The sequence below is a fragment of the Arachis ipaensis genome, chromosome B07 (genome assembly GCF_000816755.2).
Source record: "Arachis ipaensis cultivar K30076 chromosome B07, Araip1.1, whole genome shotgun sequence".
Lineage (NCBI taxonomy): Eukaryota > Viridiplantae > Streptophyta > Magnoliopsida > Fabales > Fabaceae > Arachis > Arachis ipaensis.
Window position 1 is genome coordinate 111,740,480 of NC_029791.2, and position 18,105 is coordinate 111,758,584.

The window sequence follows — 18,105 nt, forward strand, 5'->3', positions numbered from 1 at the left end:
CAATTTTATTTATGAATTCTTCTATGTTACAGATTACTCCTTGAATTAATGTTATTTGAGGTATTTCAGTTTAATATTGCTTTCTTTTATTTACATTATTGTTATTCCCATCTGAAGGCATTTTTATTCCAGTAGATTTACTTTTCTCCTTTTGGTCTTGGTTGAGAAATCAGTAACTCAGGAGTTATCAAACTCAAACATGAATGATAATTGTTATCTTGTTAATTAAATGAACTTCAATAATCCTAATCTTTTCTTAGGAAATAAATAGGATCCGAAGATCAAACCAATTAATCCCTTGACCTTCCTTTATCTTAGTAAAGGTTAATAAAGTGGAATTAAGATTCAATTTTCATCATCATTGATAAGGATAGCTAGGATAGGACCTCTAATTTCTCATACCTTGCCAAAAGTTTATTTTACAGTTATTTATTTATTTACAGTCATTTATTTATTTTACTTGCCATTTAAATTACTTGTTCTTCATTTACTTTAATTGCTAATTAAACCATTCGCTCCTCATTCTCAAAACCCCAATTTACAACCTCCATAACCAATAATAAGAACATACTTCCCTGCAGTTCCTTGAGAAGACGACCCGATGTTTAAATACTTCGGTTATCAATTTATTTAGGGGTTTGTTACTTGTGACAACCAAAACATTTGTACGAAGGAATTTTTGTTGGTTTAGAAACTATAGCTACAACGCAAATATTTTTATAAAATTCTTTACCGGCAAAAATCTCGAACGTCAAAATGGTGCCGTTGCCGAGGAACTGCAATCGTGTGCCTTATTATTGGTTATTGTAAATATTTTTCTTTTACTTGTTTATTTGTCTTTATTTTCCCCTTTTATTTCTATTAGCTACTATGAATTCTCACCCCTTTCGCTTTGAGTTTGGTTCTAATGTTATTGAAAGGAATGAAAGTTATAACAGGAACATGCATCAAGGTCAGAACAATCAAAGATGGATGGAGCCAAGAGGATCTGATCAACCCTTTAGGCAACAACACCCTCCAAGATATCATGGACAAAGACCATTCCACAATGCCCAAGCCAATAGACATGGTGGACAACCTTGTAATTACCCACAAGCCCCACCATGTGCTTATAGACCATCCTCTCAACATAACTTCGAACCACCACACTCACAAGCTCCTTTTCAACATTCACCACCGTATGATCCTCATCTACCCCGATTCCAGTCCAATTACTCCCAAACATCACCACTTCCCTATGTACCATATCCAAATCTATCTCCCTGAGAATCAGAGGTTCGCCTCAAGGAAACAGTAGATCAACTTCAAACAACCCTTCATCAACTGGAGCAAGCAGTAAGTCTATTATCTTCTAGACGTTCGAACATTCAAGGACCTCCCACAGCCCCATGTGGACAATCTAACAAAGAGCGTAGCATGAAGGAGATACTAGAAATTCCAGTGGACAAAACAGAGCATGACTTCGTACTGGAACAAGTAGAGGAAGCTGTCATTACACAAGAAGAAGAGTTGGTTAAAGACCTAGGAGACGCTGAGCCTCCATGGGAATCCAGAGTTGTGGAGAATTCTGTCAAGGACGTTACAATTAATTCTAAGGAGGATAGTACACAGCCCCCAAGGCAAGTCTTTTATGAAGAACTGGACGGAATAATCCAAGAAGCAAGTTTCCTTGATGATGATGATCTCAAGTCAAGTTCTCCCAGTAGTGAACTTGCACCAGCAAGTGAATTCTCTGAGATCGAAGAATCTTCCCCAAGTGAATACGAAGACGATGCGGAGGTAGATTTCTCTCAACCTCCCGTTTATGACTTAAGTGACGAGGAAGACATAGAAGGCTTTAATCAGGACATGGATACATCTGAAGAATCTTGCAAAGAAGTGAAGAATTTCACAGAAGAGCACAAGGGAGTAGAACTCACAGAACCACTGGAACCACCTATCCCAAGGCCATTACCACCCAATACAAGTTTCAAGTGGGTACAATCCTTAACCTTTAACTGTGTTTTTCCACTTGAATACGGTTTACTTAAAACAGATGGCCAGCTTAGAGCTCTCTACGGCTTTAAGAGTAAGCGGAAAATAGCTCGTACTCAGAGCTGGTGCACAAGGTTTAATAAGGTTCCATGCTTCAACTCGAAGTGCACGGATTGGCATCATGATCAATCGGATGGATCTTGGAAAATGTTTGGTCATCCTGGTGAGAATCTAATTTCTAAACCGCCCGGATGGAAAAATATAGATCAAGACGAAGGCGGATTTAAAAGCCAAGTTTGGGATCCTGGAATCTATTCTGACATTCGTCACCCCGGGAGCCTGAGAATCTATTTGAAGCTGCTCAGAAGCTTTACATGCCTAGTTTGGGACCCCGGAGGCTATTGGCATTCCAAGCGTTGGTGGAGATTTCTGGATGAATTTAAGCACAAGCCACCATAACAGGAAGCTCATACAATTTCCAGCGACGCGATCGCATGCCCCAGGCGATCGCGTCATTCACTCTTTTAGTTATCCCACGCGATCGCGCCACTCACGCAATCGCGTCGACCCCCATTTCACTCCAGCCACGCGACCGCGTGCCCCATGCGATCGTATTTAGGCTAGTTAGATATGCATGTTGTAGTGGATTTTAGGTTGTTAGGTAGCCTAGGATGTGGTTAGTGGATTTAGGCCTGTTTAATTGCACTGTTCGTGTTTCTTGTTTTATCAATTTGCAATTCTGCTGTTGCTGTGTAGTTTAGTAATGTTCATATGCTGCTTTTCAAGTTCATGCTGCTATGCTCTTTTTTATTCATACTATTTAATTGCAGCTTTAATTTTGATTCATATGAACTATTCTGTTGCTGTTTATTTTCCGGGACAATCCAATTTCAGCCGGAATGCTGCCCAAATTTTTATAAAATGTTTTTGACTTTCATTCATGTTTTGGTTTTGGCTGTTTAAACTCTGCTTTACTCTGCTTTTACCAAACCAATTCATGAATGCTAGGGCAAGCTTTCTTATCCTTTTTGATTTCTTAGTTCATAAATTGCATTTTTGATGCCTTATTTGGTTATGAGTTACCTGTAGCCTTTAATTGTGAATGCTTGTTACTTAGAAACTTATCAGTATGCCACTTACATTAACCCACTTTTTACTAACTCACTAATTTTAACTTCTTCAACTCTTTTTCAATTCTAACCAACCTAACCTTTCATACTCTCTCTTCTTGGTTTTTCACTTTCTCTTTAACCTTCTAACCATGGCATACTGATAATTTTTTCTAATTAACATGCCCTCTATTACATTTTGGATTGTGAATTCTTCTTTTCGGACTTTTAACTCCTATACAATCCTTAATGCACATTTACTTAACTCATTTTCATTATGCTATTGCTCCTTTGCCACTTTGTGTTTCTTTTGATTATTTACCTATTTGTTTTCCCTTTTTTTTATATCCTGGTTTTCTGTCTTTCAGGATGTCTGCCAGCCAAAGAAAAGAAAAAGCAAAGGCTACTACTGAAAAACGTAAAAGAGGAGAATCCGCTATGTCCATCATGGATATCATGCACGATGACTCCTAGCGGGAGAAAAACTTTACCCCGCAGGAGAAGGCCGACCAGCTGCTACCTGCTACTGATCCTGTAAAGTTTACAAACCGATACTGTGAGCTGAAGTATCCAGTGTTTGCAGCCTCCAGGAACCTATACCTGGAGAGGACTCTGAAGATCCCAGAAGAACTCCAGCAATACACCTCTGATCAGATCAAACAAAGAGGCTGGTTCTTCCTGGAAAGAAACCTAACTAAGGTCAATGCATCTTGGGTAAGGAAATTCTACTGCAATTACTTCAAAACTTCCCTAGATGCAGTGAACCTTAGAGGGAAGCAGATTCTGGTCACTGAAGAGGCCATTGAAGATGTTCTGAAACTTCTGCCTAAATCTGATCAGCTGGATGGTTATCAAAAAGCTGAGGAAGATATGCGCTTCATGAAGTTTGATTGGGATGCAGTCAAGGCCAGGATAGCCCTTGACCCGACCGTTCCTTGGATTATGGGTCAGAACACCACCATGCCAAAGGGAATCAAGCGGATTTATTTGAATGATGAGGCTCGGCTATGGCATCAGATACTTAGCAACTTCATTATGCTGAGTACTCACGAGACTGAGATACCAGCCGCTATGATCACCCTCCTATGGTGTGTGATGGAGGGTAAGGACATGTACCTGCCACGCTTTATCCGGTACTATATGGCCAGGGTCCACGTCCGAGGTACTCTTCCCTTTCCTTATCTGATTACACAGCTAGGTCATCGAGCTGACGTGCCTTGGGAGGATGCTGATGAAAAGCCACCTGCTGCAGAATGCAAGAAGATTATCCCTCACAATAGGAACTTTCTGGCTTTGGGCTACAGACCTCCATTCCTCACTGCTACTGCTGAGACAGCCACACCATCTGCCGGCCCCTCTTCTTCCACAGCTACCCCTGCCACCACCATGCCACCTCCACCTGCCCCAGAGCCCGTCTATCATCTAGTGCACCGCCTATTTTGACGGCTTGACCAGATGGAGCGTCGCAACAAGCGACGCTATGAGCACCTGAAGCTAATGATACGATCTGGCGACATCCCTCCGAGCCTGACACACCATCCGAGGCATCTAAGGAGGAGGCGGATGATCACGAGGCAGAGACCCATCCACAGAGCAAGGTTGCACAGGCAGGCACAGAGCAGGCCGCATCACATCAGGAGGCTCCGCCTCAGATTCAGGCTGTAGACCCCGAGATCCCTATCCAGTCAGCACCTCCTCTGCAGCAGGCAGATCTTCCGACCACCACCACAGAGACTCCAGCTACCCGTCCTTCTAGTGATGACACCCCTTCACACCTTGCTTGAGTGAGCATCAGGGATGATGCTTCATTTTAAGTGTGGGGAAGCCGCCATCTCTGGCGTATTTTTTTGGTGAACCACTACAGATTCTTTTTATTTTATTTTGCTACTTTTCTGTATTTTTCTTTTTATTTTTATTATTTTTTCTCAGTACTTATATATTGCTATTTTTATGTATTTTTACTCTATTTCTGCATTTTGTATTTTTAGTTCATATTTTAGCCATTTAGTTTAGTAGCAATTCTAACTTATTAGTTATAGAAATTGTGGATTAATTAGTATAGTTTATCCTTTTTAGCATAAGATAGCTTAGTTTATATTGAAAATATAAAAAGGAAGTAAACTAGGAACTTGAACATAATAGAAACAATCCACACGACTTGTATATATAGCATTACATGTTAGTTAGTTAACAACATTTCATCAAGGAGAAACACTAGAACTTTAAAGCCACCTTAAGTTTTACATTGAGAATAATGGAAACTTTTAATTTTACTTGCATGACATACATAACTGATAAATGATTTTTGAGCTAGAGAATACACAGCCTGTGAGTTTTGAGCTTAATTGTATGGTTACATTCAAACCATAATTTTTATTCTTGTGTGTTCTGCCCTTCTTTTTTTTCTGATGTTCTTTATTTTGTTTTAATCTATATGTCCGATTATAGAATAGAAATACATACCAAGAGAGTGATTGAGGCCATTGTTTAATTTTAGCTCACTTATCCCAAATTAACCTACCCTTTACATCACCCTTGTTAGCCCCTTGAAACTTTAAATCCCCTTTTATTCTATCAGCCACATTACTAGCCTTAAGCAGAAAAATAAAATAAAAATCCCAAGTTGAATCCTTGGTTAGTTTAAGATAGAAAGTGTGTAATTGTTTAAGTGTGGGAAACCTATTGGAAACATGGATGATAAAAACAAAAGGTAAAAAAGTTGAGAAGAATAAAATTATTCAAATAAAAATTTTGGGAAGCATGCTCATGTAAAATCAAATAATTGAATAATATATGTGCATTAAAAAAAAATAAAAAAAAATGTTATTTTTCAGTAGTTGAATAAAGGGGACACAAAAGAATTCCTCAAATGTGAAATAAAGCAATGCACATGGGATAAAAAAATAATAAATATTGAAACATGAGCATGTTACATCAAAAGTGGGAAAAAAGTGGGAACATAGGTAAAGAAGCTTTGCTTTACAAAGTATGTATGTTAGGTGAGATCTTAGACTAATTAAGGATTCACTTATTAGCTCACTTAGTCTTATACATATACCCTTACCTTTACCTTGGCCCCATTACAACCTTAACTAAAGACCTCATGATTTTTGGTATGTCTATATTCTATAATTGTTGATTGGTTAGATGAAGAACAAAGTTATAGAAAGTAAGAATAAAAAGAAGAATAGAGTGATTAACCCAATAAACACTGAGTGACTAGAGAGTAAACACAAAATCCAGTGAGGGTTCAATAGCTCATTAACATATATCTCTGCTGAAATTATTAATTGTCTTGCAAGTTTATAAAATATTTTTCTCTCCCATTTCAATTGTAAAGGCACTTTATCAACTATCTAAGGTTTGGCTATGTATATATATATATGACTCTTTGAGAATGTGAATTAATTCAACTACATGCAAGCTTTATATACAAGTGAATAAAAATTAGAATTGCATGATGCATCTAGGTAGTTGCATTTAGATTAAATTGCATTGCATGGCATTCCACCACTTTAACCTAACATTACTCTTGGACTTAGCATGAGGACATGCTATTGTTTCAGTGTGAGGAGGTTGATAAACTCATATTTTATGATATATTTTGTGCTTAATCTGAGTGATTTATTCAATCCTTCACCCACTTATTCATATTAATTGCATGGTTTTACTTTTCCTTCCTTATTATGTGATGTATGTGAAAAACACGTTTCTTATGCTTTAAAATTAATTATTTTAATCACCTTTATTTCCATTCGATGCCGTGATTAGTGTGTTGAGTAGTTTCAGATCTTCTAAGGCAGGAATGACTTAAAGGATGGAAAGAAAACATACAAAAATGGAAGGAAAGCACAAAACAGAGTTTTTGAAGAAACTGGCAGCCACGCGATCGCATGGGCGACGCGGCCGCATGCTAGCGCGAAAAGGCATCGACGCGGCCGCATGACTGACGCGACCGCGTGACAAGGAAAACTCCGAATGACGCGACCGCGTGACCCACGCGGACGCGTAATAGAGGCCACGCACCAAAAATTGCAGAAAATGCTAATAGCGAATTCTGAAGCCCTTTTTGTCCCAAATCCAAGTCCAGAAGGCATAGACCAGAGGTTATGAAGTGGGGGAATGCATCCATTCTATATTGTCAGAGGTGGGCCCTGTGAAGGCAGGCCCACTATTCCCGAGACGTTTCCTTCACAGCTAAGGGTGAGCTGTTACGAACGCGTGTCTGGGTTGGTGACGGAGCGCCCTGCCCCCTGACCGGTCGAGTTGGGTGGAGCTCGGGTCGGCGCAAACCAGCGGAAGGTTTGGGCCAGGCCGTAACAGTGCCCCCACGCGCCAGTGGTAGCCGTGAGGACTATTGGTGGCGCGTTTGTCTTCTTTCTCCACACGTCGTCAGACCGGCCGTCCGTGGGGGGAACGTGCCCCCTGCGCGCGTGTCTTTTGGTTACTAAGGTAACCGCTCATTGCTTCGTTCTCCGTGCTGAGCATTGAATGCTCATAATGGGTTGGGAAACCCCGCATGCAAAGACCATTTTGCCCCCAGTCTTTCGCGCTTCCTGGGAGGCAGTTTTAAATAGTTTATCTCCCACTTTTCTTCTTTTTACGCTCTTGCCTCTCCCATTTCCTTGCTATCTCCTTCTTCTTCTCTCAGAAGTTCCAGAGTGTCGCTGCAATTTCTACGAACATCTTCCTCTTGTCCTTCCAGTTTTTAACAAAATCCAGGTAATCCTCGGACCTTCCTCTTCTTCGTTCTGGCATTGTATGCTTGCTGTTTGCGTGTGTTTGTTTTTGCTGCCTTATTTGGGTTTTGTTGCTACATGGCTTTCTGATGATAGGTAGAGTATTAGGGGAGGGGTACCATTCCAGGGTAGATTTTTAGGCGGCTTGCTTGGTTCATACTTGATTTTAACTGTTCAGTAGGACGAATCATAGCTTCTGGGTATTTTCCGGGCTCCCGATCTCGTAGACTAACGGAATGGTACCCCACTGTAGGTATGCCTCGTGTCGTCTCCCGGGCTTCCCCTTCCAAGGCGAGCTATGATCCGTACGCTTGGATAACCTCGGATGTAAAGGATTCGCCAAACCAGATGGATCTGGCGGAGTTGACGGAGTTCCGGCAGGCTGGGTACTTGTGCGGGGGAACAGACGAAGAGGCCAATTATGAGACCTTCGTGCCTGCCCCTCATGAGCGGCTGTACGAGGTCAATCTTCATTCTCCCTGAATTGCCGACTGGATTTGGTTTTACAAATCCATGTTCACCCAGGTTGGGGTTCGCATTCCGTTTTCCGAATTCCAGATGTCGCTCTTGAATCGGATATCCGTGTCTCCGTCAAAGCTCCATCCGAACAGTTGGGCTTCCATCCGCTGTTTTGAGATGGTTTGCGAGTATCTCGAGCTGCCGGTGTCGGTGGATGTCTTCCTTTTCTTCTTCAACCTTACCAACCCTTCCAAACAAGGGAAGGCGAGGAAACGGTTCCTTTCTTTCCGGTCTGCCCAGGGTAGGAGAATATTTGGTTTGTTTGAGGACTCCTACCATGGGTTTAAAGATAAGTTTTTCAAAGTCCGTCCCGTTAGAGGTCGCCATCCCTTTTAGTTATCCTTGGAGGGGGAGCGCCTCATCCCCACTTACTGGAGCTTTGGGGCGGGATCAAATTCTTTTATTAAGGTAACATATAAGAGGATGTCCTCGGTAGATAAGCAAATAGCCGATGTGCTATTTGCTATTTTTGAAAAGAACCCTGTAAATCCTCATCTCCTTATGGGTGAACGGGAGGCCGCCAGGAGCTATATCCGTGAGTCGTCTTGTTTTCTATTTTTGTGTTGTTTATTATTGTTTGCTTTACACGATCTAACGGCTGATGTGTTTGTTTGTTGCAGTGGAAATGTCTGCTACAGTGACGGGTCTCGAGAACCTGATGAAGACCTTCTTCGAAGAAAGCGATGACGAGAAAGCTGAAGGGAAGGATGCCGGGAAATCGGTTGGACCTTCTGGGGAGAAGGAGGACCAGACTGAGCCCCCTCCCCAGGATACCGATATGTCCGGTCTGAACCCAGAGGGGGTGCAAGCTTCTCCCCCTCCCGAGGTCATCGTTAGCGGGCATTCGCCCTCTGCTCCTCAGGTAGATGACGATGTGGAACTCATCCACACCCCTAAGAGGCGGAGGGCGTCTTCGAGCCCGGAGGGAGCTCTTACCATCATGGAGAGGAATTTCGATGCCACAACTTTTATTGACTCGCAGCTGATCCCTGGGATAGAGGAGCATTTCCACGGGACCAACCTAGCCGGGCAGGCGAGATGGATGTATCGGACTTTGGTCCGGGGGGCCATGATAGCTCAAAAGGTTGAGTTCGAGTTGTCGGGAATGCAGGCCCTCCGGAGGAAGCTCGAGTCTTCCGTCAAAGCAAACAATGACTTCAAGGCGCAGCTTGAGCTGCTCCAGAGTCAGTTGTCTGAGATGGGGGAGAAGCTCAAGGCATCCGAGGAAAAGACGACATCTGCCGAGGAGAAATTGAAGGCTTCCGACGAGACGGTGGCCCGTTTAGCTGAGCAAGAGATGACCTTGGAGAGCCAGCTGAACGCCGCCCAAGGGCGTGTGGCAGCCTTGGAAAAGGAGCGGGACCAAGCCGTGTTGTCGGCTAAAGCCGCTAGGGTCGAGGTCGAGGAGCTCAGGAAGAAGCTGAAAGCGACCAAAGAGCAAGGGAAGAATGCGATTTCTATGACTGAGGACGCCCTGAAGGCTCAGGTGAAGATCGTGGCACCAGACTTCGACACCTCGGCTATTGGGGTCTTCAAAATGATCCAAGATGGCAAGATTGTCGACATACCTAGGAAGTGATTTCTTATAACTTGAACATTTTGATGTAGATTTGTTGAACGTTTGTTGCGTGTTTTGTAATTTGATACTCCGTAACATTTATGTTCGGTTAGTCGTTTGGCCGAGTGGCCGTTACTATCTTTCGCCTTGCTCGTCGTATTATTTTTGTTACCGCCTTTTTCGTGGTGGGCTTATTGCTTGTGCCCGTTTGTCGTTTTTACGTTGGTAACGATTCGGACCGATTTGGTCGTGTTGTCGCCGTGTTAATTATGGCAGTGGTCCATCTGGCTCTCGGGGTGATCAATCCCGAGCTGCCGTTTTAGGACGCAATCGTGTGAAACGCGTATTGGGAAGCAATAGATAAGTAGGAGAATATTTTGACAAGTGAGAATTAATCGTCAGCTAGGAAAGCTTGTTAATATGGTAAGTATTCAATAAGAGTAAATAGCTAGAAAGTGATTAAAAATTAACATGTGAACAGAACAAGCATGCATAAGTCCGTTAGGCCTCCTGGTCGGCTTACCCAAGTCAGGAGTAGAACCTTCTCAGGTTACCTGCATTCCATGTTCTAGGAATTTCTTTGCCATCAAGTCTCTCGAGCTTGTAGGCACCCTTGCCAAGCACCTCTCTAATTCTGTAGGGACCTTCCCAATTTGCCGCCAGCTTTCCTTCCCCAGGGGTCGGCAGACCGACGTCGTTGCGTCGCAGAACGAGGTCTCTTTCCCCAAAGTCCCTCCTGAGGACTTTAGCGTTGTAGCGCAGGGCTATTCTTTGTTTCAATGCTGTTTCTGACAAATGGGCCATCTCCCTCGTCTCCTCAACCAGGTCCTTTTCTACCGCTTCGTCCACACCTGCGAGCAGTAGCCGCGGGCTCGGTTCGCCGATTTCGACGGGTATCACGGCGTCGACCCCGTACGTTAGGCGAAAAGGAGTTTCCCCCGTAGCGCTTTGCTCGGTTGTTCGGTAGGACCACAGGACCGAAGCGAGCTCATCGGCCCATGCGCCTTTCTTGTTGTCTAGGCGTTTCTTGAGGCCAAGTAAGATGACCTTGTTTGCGGACTCTACCTGTCCGTTCGTCTGGGGGTGTTCAACTGAGGAAAATTTTTGCTTTACCCCTAGGCCGGTGAGGAACTCCGTGAATTTCTTGTCAGTGAATTGTGTTCCATTATCCGAGATGACGACCTCCGGGATGCCGAACCGGGTTATCACCTGTCTCCACATGAACTTCCTGCAATTAGAGGAAGATATGCTGGCGAGCGGCTCAGCCTCTATCCATTTGGTGTAGTAATCGATGGCCACTATGAGATATTTGACCTGTCCTGGGCCAACCGGGAAGGGTCCTAGAAGGTCGACTCCCCATTGAGAGAAAGGTCGTGTAGTCGTCAGAAGGCTCAGCTCGGAGGCCGGCGCCTTGTGGAAATTGGCGTTTTGTTGACACTTTACGCACTTTCTAACGAATTCTCTGGAGTCCTTCATCATTGATGGCCAGTAGTATCCAGCTCGGATGAGCTTCCTCGCTAGGGCTTTGCCCCCGATATGGTGGCCGCAACATCCCTCGTGGACTTCTCTAAGTACGTAGTCCGTCTGGTCGGGGTGCAAGCACTTCAATAGGGGCTGGCTGAGCCCCTTTCTGAACAGTTGCCCTTGTATGATTGCATATCTGGGCGCCTCCCTTCTCAATGTTTTAGCTGCCATCTCATCGTCAGGCAACTTGCCGAATTCCAGGAAGTTTATGATGGGGTCCAGCCATGAGGGGCTTGACTCCGTCAGATGGAGGGCAACCGTTGGCTCCTTCACCATGCCCTGGATGAGAGACCGGTTACCTGCTCCTGGCTTCGTGCTCGCTAGTTTGGACAGGAGGTCCGCCCATGTGTTCCTTTCTCTTGGGATGTGTTGGATCGTGACCTCTTGGAACTGACTTGTCATTTCTTTAACCTTTTCCAAGTATTTTTGCAGGAGGGGGTCCCGGGCTTGGTAGCTTCCGTTTACTTGCGAGGTGACCACCTGTGAGTCACTGCATACTTCGATCTTTGTTGCTCCGACTTCCCGAGCTAGTATTAGTCCGCTTAGGAGAGCTTCATATTCCACCTGATTGTTCGACACAGGAAACTCGAACTTGGTCGATTGCTCGTAGATGACTTCTGCCGGGCTTTCTAAGATGACCCCGGCTCCCCCGGACGTTTGGTTGGAGGCCCCGTCCACGTGGAGCCTCCACCGTGTGCCTGTTTCCTCGGGGGGATCACCCGTGACCTCAACCAAAAAGTCTGCCATTGCCTGGACCTTGATTGCGTGCCGGGGCTCATACTGCAATTCATATTGGGAGAGCTCGATGACCCAGGTCATCATCTTACCAGCCAAATCAAGCTTTTGGAGTACTTGGCGAATTGCCTGGTCCGTCCTCACGACTATACGGTGACCCTGGAAGTATTGCCTTAACCTTCGGGATGAAGTTAGGAGTGTCAACGCCAGTTTTTCCAGTTTGCTGTACCTCAGCTCGGCTCCTTGTAGAGCCCTACTCACGAAGTAGATCGGCTGCTGAGCTTTCCCTTCTTCTCTTACAAGCACCGCTGCAAGCACTTCTTCTGTTACTGCCAGGTAGAGGTAGAGTGATTCTCCGGCCTTGGGCTTCCCGAGCACCGGAGGCGCTGCTAGGATCTCCTTGAAGTGGTTGAATACCTCCTCGCACGCTCTTCCCAAGATAATGTTGTAAGCTGTGGAATCTCGTAAGATTACAAAATCGGCCATCACAGTCCTTCGCCTTTGCCCTTGCCCCACGGAGGTCGGGAGCGAGATGATTCCATCCGGCTTGATGAAGTGGTCTCCCAATCCTACCACACCGTGCTGGTGGGTCGCCAGATCGGCGTCTCGTAGTCCCAGGGCATCAAAAACGTTTCAAAACATGATGTTCGAGTCTGCCCCCGTATCCACCAGGATCCGCTTGACAAGGCCGGTTCCGACCCTGGCCGTGATGACCATGGGGGGACTTTCTGGCATCTCGTCAAACCATTGGTCTTCGGGGCCGAAGGAGATGGATGGGAGTCCCCGGGAACTTCTGGCAGACGAGGAGGAGACCGCGAGGACCTTGGCATCTTTTTTCTGTGCTGATTTCGACCTTGGGGCGGAGTTTCTCGCTGTTACTACGTTCACCACCGTGAGACCGTGGTCGTGCCCCTCTGGTTCTCGGCGTTGTCTTGCCGCCCGCGAGCTGTCCTCACCTTCGTGATCCCGATTGCGTCTCCTCGGCTCCCTTATAAGATGGGAGAAATCGGCAAGTTTTCCGTCCCTGATTGCCTGCTCCAGGGCGTCTTTTAGGTCGAAGCAGTCTTGGGTTTTGTGTCCGTATCCCTTATTATATTCGCAGTAGAGGCTCTTGTCTCCCCCCGTCCTGCCCTTCAGAGGTCGGGGTTTCGTCAGTATCCCCTTCTCTGCTATCTGTTGGTAGACTTCCGTGATCGGTGCCGTGAGGGAGGTGTAATTGGTGAATTTCCCGACTCGGGGGAACGGCTTCGAGGCTTTGCTTGGGCCGCCGAAGAGTAAATCTTCCCCTTATATATTGTCAGAGGTGGGCCCTGTGAAGGCAGGCCCACTATTCCCGAGACGTTTCCTTCACAGCTAAGGGTGAGCTGTTACGGACGTGTGTCCAGGTTGGTGACGGAGCGCCCTGCCCCTGACCGGTCGGGTCGGGTGGAGCTCGGGTCGGCCCAAACCAGCGAAAGATTTGGGCCAGGCCGTAACAGTTTGTTATAACATGTTTGTGTAATTTTTTTCACAGTGAATTCTCAAAGAATTTTAAATCCGAGAGTTTGGTCCCAATAAATTTTTGTTCACTAGGAGTCTTCAAAAACTATTCTCATAAAGATAAATTGGTCCCTCCACCATTTTCAATTACATAAAAGAATATTACTATAAGATAAATTAGTTTCTCTTTAAAATGATAAAAGCACCAATATGTCCAACATGAATAACTCTTTAAGGACTTATAGAAAATAAAAATTTATTAGAGATTTTGAGTACTAACTTGAGTGTTTTTTTTTCTCTCGAAATATCAGTATTTCTCCCTTCTCCTTTTTGGATGATTCGATCTTCTCTATATATGGGAGTACGAATCTGATAATGTATTATTCATTCATTTGTGCTGAAAACAACATTTTAAGTCTTCATGTTTTATGATCCTAAGAATTCTAAAATAGTAATTCAACTGATGCAGGTTGTGCCTCGCCTCTCTTTCAATTCTACAAAGATGGAGTCCTGTTAGAAGCATTTCCAACCAAAAATAAAGAAAAGATTGTCATAGCCATCCTCAAGTATTCATCTCTAGAACCAACCAAAAATAAAGAAAAGATTGTCATAGCCATCCTCAAGTATTCATCTCTAGAACCCCAAGATATTTTGTGTTAACTTCATGGGAAGGATCACTCTCATGCAAAATTAATTCTACATGACACAAGTTCCTTAAACATAATTTGTAGACCATACATTAAATATTTTAGCCATGCAATTGTATTTCACTTAATTGGAACACTTGTTTGCAAAATCTCGAGTGTAGACTGTAGAGTTCGAAGACATGGATAGAAGTAGAACATACCCTCGCCTTTTACTTAGTACAGAAATCCTCAATTTCTCATAGACCCCTTCAGAGGGTTTCAATTTAACAATCTACAAAGACTACAATAAATAAATTTTTTTTTCTTGTTATCCCTATGCGTCTCGTTTGTTTATATTTGATGAAAACCTTTCACTGCATATAGATTTAAATAATAGTACAGGCTAACAGGGCTACAGGTCTACAGTGCCTGTGAATGTTATTCAATTGCTAGTAATACGATAACTTGTGTGTATTGTATTGGGAAGAAATAAATGTCCATTTTACATAAACCAAGAAGGGATCTGCGATAGTTTTTTTCCATTCCAGGTCACATTTTTTTCAAGGAAAAAAAATTCATGTTAAATTCAGGTCACTTTTAAGACTGTACAGAGTGTATTGTAGAATTCATCTACACAAATTACAAATATCACCAGGGATTAGAAAGAGAAATGATCAATCGTACTCATTCGGCATTGGGCGGCACACAATCAAAAACCTTCCCAATTAATGTTGAACCTGTAAATTGACCTTAGCCCTGTTCGAGACAAGAAACTGATGTCTAAACCAATTAAATTATGCCCTTTCTCCATATGACCTTTCATGGACCCGCACCTCTGGTCCATATATCAAACGGCAACGCTCCGTAAATGAACCAACCATCCTAGAGGCTACCTCCTTGAAGAACATAGATGCAATCTAACCAACAGAAAAGGAACATTGATTAGTCATCATCCGAAATACATAATAATGTTAACATTGATTTTATAATGTTAACATTAACGGAGTTTCTTGTGATGGAATGGGCTACATAGCAGATTGTATGAACACGGATGCAGGTATATAAGAGGGTTAGTCAAGTTACTGGTAATAATACTCAGCAGTATTTTATCAGCAAATAAACCCTTGGCATATATACATGAACTAACAGATTAAGTCCTCAAAAATCAGGGAAAGGAAAACATAAAAGTGAGGAAAGAACATTGATTCCAAGAAAGCATAATGACAATAAAAACAAGTTGATCAAGACAGATACAAAATGACAAAACCATACCTGTCTGTAAAGTGGTGACTGAAACTTGAAATCCACCAAAAAATAAAGATTGCACGTCCCTGGAACTGGGCCTGGATTGAATTCCCATATATTTATCAAATGATCAAACAGGGTACTCTGAGAAACGGTTGTCTGAAAATACAAAACATATAGTATAAGGCTATAAGCACAACAAAATAGCAATCAATAGAAACGAAGAACCAAATTCTATTGCCGTAAACAAGTTGATTTCGGGCTGCCCCTTTCAACAAAGCAGCCAACCCCAATCCTGATAGTGGTCACTTGGCTTGACCCACTCCCATAAAAGTGGGAACAATTGCCAAAAACCCAAATACCACATGCATTTTCACCGCCTCTAGTTTTGAGATGTAACATGATACCCTCTTAACTCTCTTTTAGCAGTTTTCACATCAAAGTGATACCAATGGCCGATGATGTAATACATTATGTAAAGTTGTGTAGCAACGACATATTGGCAAAGCGACCCCATTGCATTAGCATGAACAACGTACTGCCAACTTTTTATAAAAGTAGAATCCAACAGATTTTAATGGTAGGAAAAAGAGAAGGTAACCATAATATTCCAAAGTAGAGAAAATGAACTACCTTTATACGTTTTGGTCTATCCAATTCAACGTGAGAAACATAACTTTCAACAAGAAATTTAAATCCAATCTCCAACTCAGCATCAAATGATCCATCTGGATAGTGCCTAAGTATCTCCGACCTTTGACACCAGGGAACGAACCCATGGTAGAATTCAACAGCTGCAACAACATCAAATAATTGCTCTGCCGAATACCTGATAATCAGAAAGTGTCAAATTCCAACTATTACGCACCAAAATGATCAAATTGTTTAAATTCAAAGCTACTAAAACATGCATAGGGATTAAAGCTTGGGAAGGAAGAGAAGGGTGTTACCCCAAAACGCGCTTCTCCTCGTAAATTTTGGAGAGAACACCTTCTTCACCATCTCCACATCCAAGGAAGTGTCTCGTTTGGAGAGCAGCATTGCTGTTACTCAACGCTCCCGTAAACGGGGAACCGCCAATGTGGCATCCAAGGGACTGAATCTGATTGGTGGCGCCGCCAGCGATGGAGGTAAGACACCGGCAGCCTTCGAATTTGTGGCTGCTGCTCCTCCTAATCAATTGAGCGACGCCGCTTCTGCATGACGCTAAGGAGCGGAGTGCCTTCGCGGTGGATAAGAATGCCGGCATTTTTCTCTTCAACTGGTAAATAATTGGAGAAAGGAAACTTAAATTGAGAAATTGGCAAGTTTTTTAAAATGAAAGAATAAGAATGGGAGGATGGCAGATTGGGATTGGAAATCCAAAGTGAAACCTAAAATATGGAAAAGCGGGGGAATGGAGAAAATCTTGGAATGAGAGAAGACGCGGAATCGAGAAAGAAACGCTGGGATAGAAATAGAGAAGGGGTGAAGATTTGGTGGGCGTTGGTTAAAGGAGGCGAAGACGGTGATGACGGTGGGATTCAAAGTCCAAACTTCAAAGATCTAAACACCGCACGTGGTTAACACGCCACCCCCTTTATGTTATCATACTAGTTGACCATACACGTGGACTACTTCACCCCCTTCCTTGTCGTTAACGCCTGAACTTCCCCCTTTTTTTTAACTTAAGAAACTGTAGTTATGAGGACCGAATCTGTAATCGATTCGGACATATAACTGAATCAGTGAATTACTAATTCAATTGATAGTGCCATACTGCCATCATAATAATTAAATATAAATATAAAATTACAAAAAATAAATTTAAATTCAAAATTCAAAAATATATCTTCACAAATACATTAATTATATCAATATTAATTCTTAAACATAACTAATTAATAATGCAAAAAATTTATCTAACTAATTATTTTAGTAAGAGAAAAAAAATTTTAAGATTTAATGATGATTGTCAACAACAAATTCAACTGAATGATAATTTTTGTTAACCAAAAAATGAGCTCAATGATATTTTCAGCGATATTTACGGCAACAAAATCAGCAACAAATTTAACAAATCCTAATTCAGTCATGATTTACTGCAACATTTAGATATCAATCAGTCAAATTAATTGATTAGCAATTCAACATCTCAAAATACAGAAGGAAAATCTGGAGAAGACAGAACAGGAGAAGCGATGATGCAGAAACTCACCAACGGTCCCGGTCCACGGCGACGACCCCACGGAAGGCGACGAAAGAAGCGACAGCCCCACGAGTTGCTTCTGCTGCCGGCGACGAGGCGCCCAGGAAAGGGCGAGACACGCCGAAGACGAGAAAGACGAACGACGAGACGCCGTCAGTGCGACTGAGACGAGCAGAGACAACCACGGACGACGAGCAGCAACAAACACGCACAGCTCGAGCACTTACTGGCGGAGGGAGGCGAAGCAGCCGAGCACAGACGGAGGAGAGAGGCGAGACGCGAGAACACGAATCGAAGGATCCGGCGAGAGGCGCGGCGACGGCGGCGAGCGTGCGGTGGTGACGGTGAACCGAGGTAAGCTGAGAGTGAGAGAAAGAGAGAAATGGGGTTGGGGTGAGTAGCTTCAGAG

At 43.5% G+C, this 18,105-nt stretch overlaps 1 protein-coding gene across 2 annotated transcripts; it reads right to left on the minus strand.

Annotated features, from left to right (window-relative positions):
- LOC107605835 (coenzyme Q-binding protein COQ10 homolog, mitochondrial) lies at positions 14,710-18,029 on the minus strand. Of its 2 annotated transcripts, XM_021106242.1 has the most exons (6): positions 17,706-17,843; positions 16,842-17,204; positions 16,459-16,808; positions 16,142-16,337; positions 15,536-15,667; positions 14,710-15,180 (listed from the first exon to the last, which is right to left on the minus strand). In XM_021106242.1, the coding sequence occupies exons 3-6, from the start codon at positions 16,755-16,757 to the stop codon at positions 15,058-15,060; spliced, it is 750 nt and encodes a 249-aa protein (XP_020961901.1). In that variant the 5' UTR covers positions 16,758-16,808; positions 16,842-17,204; positions 17,706-17,843; the 3' UTR covers positions 14,710-15,057. The 2 variants fall into 2 exon arrangements, with proteins under 2 accessions (XP_020961901.1, XP_016163242.1); XM_016307756.2 differs by lacking the exon at positions 16,842-17,204 and having other exon boundaries at positions 16,459-16,769; positions 17,706-18,029.

Bases quoted from the DNA above. Each gene is read 5' to 3' on its own strand.
- LOC107605835 (XM_016307756.2), bottom strand. From the start codon at position 16,757: ATGCCGGCATTCTTATCCACCGCGAAGGCACTCCGCTCCTTAGCGTCA. The intron at 15,668-16,141 runs GTAGTTCATTTT...TTGTATTTTCAG, and splicing joins ATAGACCAAAACGTATAAAG to ACAACCGTTTCTCAGAGTAC. The intron at 15,181-15,535 runs GTATGGTTTTGT...TCTGTTGGTTAG, and splicing joins AGTCACCACTTTACAGACAG to ATTGCATCTATGTTCTTCAA.